At 43.3% G+C, this 9,690-nt stretch overlaps 1 protein-coding gene across 6 annotated transcripts in view; it reads left to right on the forward strand.

Annotated features, from left to right (window-relative positions):
• Positions 1-9,479, forward strand: part of LOC135916418 (uncharacterized) — a 95,604-nt gene extending 86,125 nt beyond the window's left edge. For all 6 annotated transcript variants that reach the window (XM_065449764.2, XM_070528897.1, XM_065449767.2 and 3 more), the window contains 3 exons: positions 2,433-2,510; positions 7,493-7,975; positions 9,035-9,479. In XM_065449764.2, the coding sequence (XP_065305836.1) occupies positions 2,433-2,510; positions 7,493-7,975; positions 9,035-9,262 (789 nt within the window). In that variant the 3' untranslated portion in view covers positions 9,263-9,479. The remainder of the gene's footprint in view (positions 1-2,432; positions 2,511-7,492; positions 7,976-9,034) is intronic.
• Positions 9,480-9,690: the final 211 nt, after the last annotated feature.

Raw genomic sequence — 9,690 nt, forward strand, 5'->3', positions numbered from 1 at the left:
ATTATTTATATCCCCGTTTTTGTACGGTAACTAATTCTGCAGTTTCGAGCATAGCACTTAGTGATGCATGTGGGCTAAAGGGAATTGAATACAAATCTTATCGCCTCTGTTGATTTTTTTCAGCTTTCTTTATGTGAATATCGCTATGGGGATCCCAGACGACGGACCCATACTCAAGAATCGGGCGGACGAACGTTTTATAAGCTAGTAGCTTTATCTCACGGGGTGAAGCAACGCCTCAAGTAACCAAGCTTCTGCATGGCTTTCTTTTCTATGTATGCCACGTGCTCATTCCACTAAGTCCGAGCTGATAACTACGCCCAAATATGCGTAGCTGTTCACATGGTCAAAAATTTGCCCATCGACCGAATACTGATTGTTTAAAGGGTGTCTTTTGCGCGTCACGGTCATCGCTACAGTTTTCTTCGCATTGATTTTCACTTGCAATTTGCTGCACCATGATTGCACTGTAGACAGCGAGGTATTCAACAGCGATTGGTCAGCTGGACAACGGATTTCTCGGTATACAACGCAATTGTCAGCAAGCAATTTTATTTTAACTGACAGTTCCTGTGCAATGTCATTGATAATAATTAAGAAAAATAAGGGCCCAAGCACTGATCCCTGTGGCATTCCGGATAGTGTAGCTCTTGAACGTGAATGTGTTCCGTTTATGTTTACAGTTTGCCGTCTCGAAGTAAGGTATTCTTGAATCCAAGATAGAAGCGACTCATTTTTTAAGTATAGGTTTCAATTTTATCATGAGTTTGGTGTGTGACACCCGGTCAAATGCTTTTTCGAAATCTAGAAAAATAATATAATGTTGCCCATGCTCATCCAGAATAGCTGCGAAATCTTTAATGGTTTCTAAAGCTAAGTAGTGGTTTAGGGCCCTTTACGAAATCCATGGTGCCTTGGGTCGAGGAAACCATGAAGCTCAGGAAACACTGTTAGATGTTTAAAGATAATGTGCTCCTAATTTATTATGAGAGCCATGGTGGAGCGACAACCTTTGATTGGCGCCATGTAAAGGGTTAATCGGCATCCGACTTTTTTTATCAGTTATGATCAGCGCCATCAATGTCATTGTAATAATCATCAGCGTGACATTCAGAATAAATTGGTTCGTAATCGTCATCATCATTAACTTGTTTACATTTCTACACTTCAGTATCTTCAGGATCAGCCCAAGAAATAGGCAAGGAAGAGGCGACCCGATACGAAAAAGTGGCAACACCTCGCTAAGGAAGAGCATGTTCACATGCCAGTATTGTTAAAGTTAGCACCTTTCTGTCATTATATGATACGTTATGAACGGTTGTTAATAAAACTCAAATGGAGCATTAGAAGCAAACAGGTAGTTTCTTCGCATGCAGAGAGCTTTTCAGTGAGTGCGTATGATCGCAACCTGTAAAGTATGGCGCCATAAGTGACCTACCCTGCTCCACTACGCACGTTCTCATGTTTATCTCTGTACTATGCCCGCAGGGGTTAAAATTTACCGTATATTTGGTCCAATTTCCGTTTATATGGGCGCAATTTAGGCTTTCAAGTACTCGAACAGATTCGAAAAATATTCGCATTTGCAAACAGTGAATATTCGATTCGTTATTCGAAAGTATCCAATACTCGGACATCCTTAATGTTTTTACTTGGCATATACTCGACAACAATGTACACCATGGACTAAGTTATTACAACCTATGTGGTGAACTGTCTTATTTTGTTATTTCGTGAGCCCAGTGACAGCAGCTTTTTTACTCGGCAAAGGGACGTCTTCGGTAATGCTGACATAGTTCAAACGCAGGTGGGCAGTACCACTATCACTGACGTGTAACATTTCGCAACCGTTTACAGAGTAGATAGCAACCCCTGCAAGCATTCCTATAAAAATCAGTAGGCTGTCGGATTATCGAACTGTTGAATGCTATCAGATTATTCAAACTAATCGGTGTATTGCTTTCATATATGCATTCGCTAGGAGCAATGTGGGACTGTTTTGTGTTATATGAATGTAAATATTCACAGCACATTTTGGGAACATGCAACACGAAACCTTGGGTTTGTTTCGGCATTTATACTAAGTAGGAGAGTCTTGCTGATCATTGCGCGCTTTAGTTTTTTGGTTAATAAATTGTGCACCAAAACCCTTAAATAAATTTAACGAATTATGGGTAAATGCGCACATGAATGGCAAGTGTTTGCACTCGTGTTTGCCAAGTAGCATAGAAAACCTATTAGGCTAACATTATTTATCTGGTTCACGCAGCGTTCTTACTAAAACTGTAACGACAAAACATTAAAAAAAATTAGAGTAGATCATCCTTCTTGAATGACCTAATACAGTCAGTATGCAGCTTGTAACAAGCACATTCAGTTCCAGAATCAATAATTTGTAACTGTGCATCATTCTGTGATCTCTTGCATTCTAGGCAGCAAGTGAAAATGGCCCTCCCCCAGAGTCCTCATTCTGCGGCATCTTTGGCAGCAATGAAATAATTTTGACAAAGGTGCGTCATAGACAAGTCGGTCTTATTCAGTGTTGTGTGAAAGCATTATAGTCATTTGCAGGATTAGTAACACCGTGTATACGTCTAGTGCCTGCGGCCGCAGCGGCTGGAATTGAAGACAATTGGCACCACACGAAGCAGGCTTGTGAGTGTGACATCACATAACAGTTGGTGCATGGCAGTAGTGCTGGCTATGCACTGGTTAGTACTTAGTCAAACCTCTAGATAACCATGTCGTACCGTAAAAGAAAATACCTTCGTTGTAATCGCCGTTCACTATAAGCATCAATATTCGTTACACGTTGATATTCGAGAGCAAGGTAATATACTTCGTTGTATTAGATTATTGAGCCTCAATATTCGATTCACCGTGTTCAGTCTTTAAGCAACAAAGAGTCCAGTTTTGCACCTGTATTGGAAATAAGGTTGAACAAGAGCTTTAACTGTACACACAGTTGTGTAGTGGCCCACTCCACGGCCCTGTTTCTAAGGGCAAGCAATCATGGTCTCCACATTTCCGCATGCGTGTCATTCACCTCAAATGTATAGCGTCTCGCCAACTTCGTGAAGTGCAGCTAGGACTAGGGATCGTTTGAGCCAGAGAAGGAAGGAGGGGTTACTCATTGTCCGCTACTAGTCTTTCTGAGACTCGAGGCGCGGAAGCTGTTTGGAGACGGACGATGGAGGAGCCACTTGTGTTGGTTCATTTAAACGTGTAGCTGCCAAAGTACCGTATCAGCTACGCCGAATTTCATGCCTCAAGATGCCGTTTTAGACGTCGGAAGCTTAACCTAACCTCAATAGTTGTGTTTTTATACGCTTGAGTGATGTTTTCAGACTGTCAGTAGCTCAACAAACCAGTTGCTAATAATTACTATGCTAATTAGGTTTTAACTATACATTTAGTTGGACTGGCCTGTAGAAATGTGCTTTCAGTGGCCAGAAATAAAGGTGGACAATATTGTTCTAATTTTCCTTGATGTATAACTATGGTTGGGCGCATTGCTGTCAACTGTAAGGAATTTTTAAAGCCTTGTTTATGAGAAAATGGAAATTTGGCCGAGCCTAGCAAATTTTCGCGTTTCGACATTGAAATGGTAGAACTGCTGACGTCATGGCGCGTTTTTATTGCAGTCACCGCAAATTGCTTTCGCCTTAGCATGCAAAAGCACTTTTTACCGTACAGCAGTGCAATCAACGCATTTCGCAAAATAAACGACAGGGTACGTGCAGATGCCGTGATCCCTTAACGGAGAGCTGCCACTGCTTAATGTCAGAAGGGGCCCGGGGGGGAGGGGGGATTTATTTCTTGAGGAGGACCGAGACCCTCCTTCAGAAGGTCAACTTGACACCCATTTCACAAAGCGCGGGAGGCCATCTTATTAAACGTAGTGCCTTGCACGGGGCCACTATAACTTGAATTTTTTTCGATTAATGATTTATTCGGCGTAATAGGTTAACTTAATGTGGCATGATCAAACACAGGAAAACAGGTATTGTCGTACTGCTGCATGCATTTCCCCGCTGAACAGCACATGATGGTCACCACCCTTGGTCGACTAAGGTTCTTGGAACAGCGTACTCTTCCTTGAGCCACTTGAGCGCGAAGCTACCTGCTCGTGAATTGGTGAAGGCTCAGCTTAGTTTGTTTAGGTTAGCAGTTCATTTTCGTTCGTTCAGTTATGTTTCTTGACTACTGTGTTGCACAAAAGACGCATGAATTTTCTCTACATTCGTAAGTAGGTAGGTGTGGAAACCATAACATATATTGTTGCAGTATTGCCTGAGGCCGTCATATATCCAACTCATGTGCTGTGCTGTAGATAGACTCATTTCCTTTGAGTTCACATATTTTTAACCCTTTACCTTCCGAGGTATTTGTGAAAGAAAACCAACGTTTCCAAAATGCCAACTTTATTCAAAGTGCTTGATTGAATCTGCACATGAAATAAATGAGCGAAATATACTCACAAAAATATCTTTGTTTTCAGAACACCCATAAAAATTTGTTTCACTCTAGCGAACGTCGGCTTCATTACACTGCTTGAAGTTGGGTTTCTTCAGCGCCACTGAAGTAAACGAAAAGTATACGTCCCAAAGACAACTTCTGTGGCCTATGAGACTTGAGGAAGCGGACTTTACGTAGAACCACATTTACCCATGTAGGGAAGCGCTTGTACGGCATACATCGAACCCAATATCAGGAGTTCCATTCCAGACTTCCCAGAGCATATGCGTTTCCTTTTTACACATTTATACACTATAAAAGTATATATACATCATCATCATCATCATAATCAACATCATCATCATCCTGTTTTCTGGCCACTGCAACGACGAAGGCCTGTCTCTGCGAACCGATTCCAACTAGTGCTCCCGAATTTCCTGATTTAGTCGCTCCACCTAATCTTTTGCCCTCCTAGACTGCGTTTCCCTTCTCCTGGTACCCATTCTGTAACCCCAATGGCTCATCGGTTAACTAACTGGCGCTTTACATGACCTGCCCAGCTCCATTTTTTCTCTTGATGTAAGTTAGAATATCGTTTATACCCGTTTGCTCGCTGATCCAAACCGCTGTCTTTCTGTCTCTTAACGTTATGCCTAGCAATCTTCGTTCCATCTCTCATTGCGTGGTCCTTAACTTGTTTTCAAACTTCTTTGTCAGCCTCCAAGTTTCTGCCCCATATGTCACCACTGGTAAAAAGCAATGACTGTACACCTTCCTTTCCAATGATAATGGCAAGCTTCCTGTCAAGAGCTGACAATGTCTGCCGTATGCAATCTGACCCGTTTTTATTCTTCTATGAATATCAATCTCATGATCAGAGTACCCTGTGACAGATTCACCTAGGTAAAGGTACTTCTTTACAGACTCTAGAAGCTGACTGGTGATCCTGAACGTTTGTTCCTTTGACCAGCTATTCATCATTACCTTTGTTGCTCTGTGTATTAATTTTCAACCCCACTCTTGCACTTTCTGTGAAGGTCCTCTATTATTTGTTGTAACTCGTCTGCATTGTTGCTGAATAGAACAATGTCATCGGCGAAGCTAAGGTTGCTGAGATATTTGCTGTCGATCCTTACTCCTAAGCTTTCCCGGTTTAATAGCTGGAATACTGCTTTAAACAAATATGCAAGTGTATATATATATATATATATATATATATATATATATATATATATATATAGCATACAGAGTATATAAATAGTATATATAAGTATGTATATATCTCAGTATACTGTGCAATGAGCAAAACCTGAACAAGGTGAATGCAGGAGCCAACGTTTCTACAAGTGGACTTGTCTCCTTCAAGGCGGCAAATGCTGTCCTCGCCACAGGGTATATAGGTGGGGTTCTTCTAAAGGGGAGCAAGTGTGAGGCGAGAGGACGTGGAAACGATGGAAAATGTGTTAGCGTGTAGAATTGAGAGTAACGGAACGCTGTTTACAAAGTCAAAGCCAGGGCAGCCCCCCCCCCCCCACCGCTGTCTGTCAACACACGCGCGTTAGCCGGCATGTCCACGGCGTCTGACATGCCGGCTGACAAAAAAAAAAACGGGGGGGGGGGGATACGCCTAGAAATCAAACGGAGTGTTGTTGCCTATAGCTTGAAGTTTAGCACAGCGAATAGATTCTAAAGCTCCCTTTGAAACGTTTATGCCTATTGGTTGCAATGTCTTGAACTTATGGATAAGGTATGATTCTATGTATTTTATTTCTCGTTCAGAACGGAAATTCGACTGTAAGATGTAGAGTTTCAGTTCATCAAAGTGATGACCTGGTTGGTTGAAATGTTCGGCGACGGCTTTGGGAAGCTTTTTAGCTGTGTTTGGGTGATTTCTGTATAATCTGACGTTCACTGATTGTCCTGTTTCAGCGATATATAGTTTCTTACAGAATGACATTCAAGCATATAAATCACATCCGAACTTGTGCAAGTGAAGCTAGATTTGACTTCATGTGTATAACTATTTGCGGTGCTTTTAATATTAATGTCACTTTGAAGGTGCCTGCAGGTTTTGCACCTAGGGCGACAACATGCTTTTATTACGGGGGAATGCTGCTGGCTGAGTTTTGCGTGCACTATCATGTCCTTAAAGTTCGTGTTTCGTTGATAGGTAACCCTGGGTACATCCGGGAATGCTTTTCGTGCGCACACACACACACACACACACACACACACACATATATATATATATATATATATATATATATATATATATGTGTGTGTGTGTGTGTGTGTGTGTGTGTGTGTGTGTGTGTGTGTGTGTGTGTGTGTGTGTGTGTGTGTGTGCGAGCGAGCGGAGCTGTGCGAGGGCAGTATGCGGACAGGTCGCGGCGAAGGCTGGCTGGAGGTCCGGAGCCCATAGACAGGTTGTAGACGGCATGTTAGCGTTTGTCCTGTCTAGTCTTTGTCGATCGTCCTTTCCGCGCTATGCTTCCAGCGTAACCATGTATTACCAACCAGCCCAAGCGTATACTTTTCTGTAGCTGGCGTCAACGCAGCAGCTACATGCATGTTCTTAGCGCAACTTTCTTGTAGCATTAGAGACCGGTCGGGAGGTGTTGTCCACATGGAGTTATCACTGCTGGTGTGGAGTAACGAATGACTTCCTTTTTACGATAGTCATATTAGCGCGGGGTGTTACTCCAAGAGCGGCAGTGAATATATCACCGGAGGTTGGTGATTGGCTGCATGTCCCGGGATGTGAAATGGAGCTCATTTTGGCTTCACACATATTTTTGTTGTTATAGTAAAACCAGCCTTAATTTACTGTGTTTCAGAGGAGTCGGCCCTCAGGGCAGCAGCTAGGGGCAGAAGGGCCAATAGGGTAAATTTTCTTGTTGGCTGACGCAACCCTTTATCTTCCGCTGAACTGCACCGGGTTCGGGATATGGAGATCTACAGGTGATGATTTACAGATATGCGACACACGGCCGTTAAACTGAACTCGATGGCTTAGACGTTCTTCTTCTCGCAGGCCGTCGAGCAACGAAAGCCAAACGGGCGCCACAGGAGGCACGGACATCGCAACCGCAAAGGTTCAACTTCACAACGTGGATTGGGCCAAATAGGGCAAGTCCCGGAGTACCGCCACTGCCAGCGAGGTCTGAATAGTGGTGACTTCTGTGCAGACGCCTCTGGTCCACCACAGCCATCCACGTCGCAAAGTTGTTTGCATGAACCATTTGCTATAGGCTCCGAGTATCCCACAGGGCGCACCGAACGAGGTGGGCGCGCCGGCCGTCACCCTGGTATGGCCTGTGTTAGACCAGTGCGGGGCGCCCGAACTCAACTACGGCCTCCTGGGCTCGCTGCTGTTAGAGGCCACTATGCGGACTTTTGGCGGTGCCGACGTGATCGACGATGGCTGCGGTTAGCAGATTCCGTGGTCGCCGAATCACCGGCGGCTGTTACAGAAGCAGTACCACTGCGACACTTACGGGGAATGCTTGCGCACACTGTGAGTGATTTCTTTGGTTGATTCACACTTTTTTAAAAAGCAAAGTCTTAGCTGAGTTTACACAGATATGGCACATCTAGGATCTGGCTATCTTCTAAACACTTCCAGAAAAAGTACGGTCCGCATTAGGTGATTCGTAGATAACGTATGAGCATGAAAATGGTATCCTATTATGCCAAGTCATGGCAAAAACGCGTAGGAATAGTTGAAACTAAGGATAAAATTTTTAAAAAAAGTTGTTTAATTTGTAGAAACGGGGTGGGATGTGAGTGCCTGTGTCGCTGTCGTCCAATGCCGTGCCTTCGCGAAGTGCAACTTAACTGCCGCGGCCTCCGCCAGATATGACACGAAGCACCCGAGTTCGATAGAATTGCGTAGGGTGCCTCGATATCCCGGCCTTCAAGGTGGCGACACCGTATATCCGAGGGTTTTACCATCCAGCGCATCTTGACGAGATTAGCAAGCCGTCTTGCCGATAACCTTAGAACATATGCAAGGCGTCTTCTAGATGTTTTCGCAAGATAATTAAAACATCTTGTGGCCGTCTTGTCGCAACCTTGCCGGATGTCTCAAATTACCTTGTAGCCGTCGTGAAGACTCTCAAATGAATTGCGAAATTTGAAATCTAAGACAATTTGCAAGACGTCTCATAGTTGTTTTGAAAATGAATACAAGAAGTATTGCAAAATGCTTTTTAATGGTGCAAACAGATTCTGAAAGACAAACTTATGACACTTTCTAGTCAGTCATTTAGCTAATGTAGTCCTGCATTTTGTTGAATAACCATTGCTTTAATACCCGTGGTGACATATACAAGCGATTTCAAGCCTCTTTAAAAAGTAGAGGTGCAATTTCTAGTCAGCACTTGCATAAAATTCACACAACCGTCAGTACCTCAACATTGAACTGAAACTGACTGACGCCACCCTTTATCTTCTGCTGAACTGCACTGGTTTTATGAGAGGGGGATCTACAGGTGACGTGTGGACAAAAAGTCGTGTCACGTGCGACACACGGCAGTTAAAGTGAACCCGTTAGCTTAGACGTTCTTGTGCGCAGGCCGTCAAGCGACGAAAGCCAAACAGGCACTGCGGGTGGCGCAGGCGTCCCGGCAACCAAGGTTCCACTTCACAATGTGGATCATGCCAGCTAACACGAGTCCCAGAGTACAGCCACTGTCAGCCAGGTCTGAAGTATGGGAGCGGTGACTTCTGTGAAGACGCGTCTGACCCACCACTACCATCTACGTCGCAAGATGGTTTCCATCAAACATGTGGTCCGGCTTAATTTAACTTTAGGGCAGTATTCTTTTGAGTATAACACGCATAAAGAACATCGTAATAGAAACGAATTTTACTAACTCAACTGCGTAATGTAGCATTTACAAAGCCACAACCAGTTGTGGCCAAAACTTTGCCTGATGGCTCGGCGCTCTTAGTGGGCATGCAAGCGTACACTGTACAAAAGTATATAAATAAAAATAAGATAATGTTTGTGATGCTCACTTTCGATTTGTGCTGTTCCTGTTATTTTACAAGTTCTTTCAGTTTTACGTTAACCAAAACATTGTGTTAGAAGACAGTTATCTGTTTCGTATTAAAGAAAAAGTTCTGTTTCTTGTTTTAAATTTTTCTGTTGTTTTAATAATATTTTCTGTTTTATTTACAGAAAATGGATGCGTCAAACAATTATACATTTTGAGACACAGAAAAATT

The sequence above is a fragment of the Dermacentor albipictus genome, unplaced genomic scaffold (assembly GCF_038994185.2).
Source record: "Dermacentor albipictus isolate Rhodes 1998 colony unplaced genomic scaffold, USDA_Dalb.pri_finalv2 scaffold_15, whole genome shotgun sequence".
NCBI lineage: Eukaryota > Metazoa > Arthropoda > Arachnida > Ixodida > Ixodidae > Dermacentor > Dermacentor albipictus.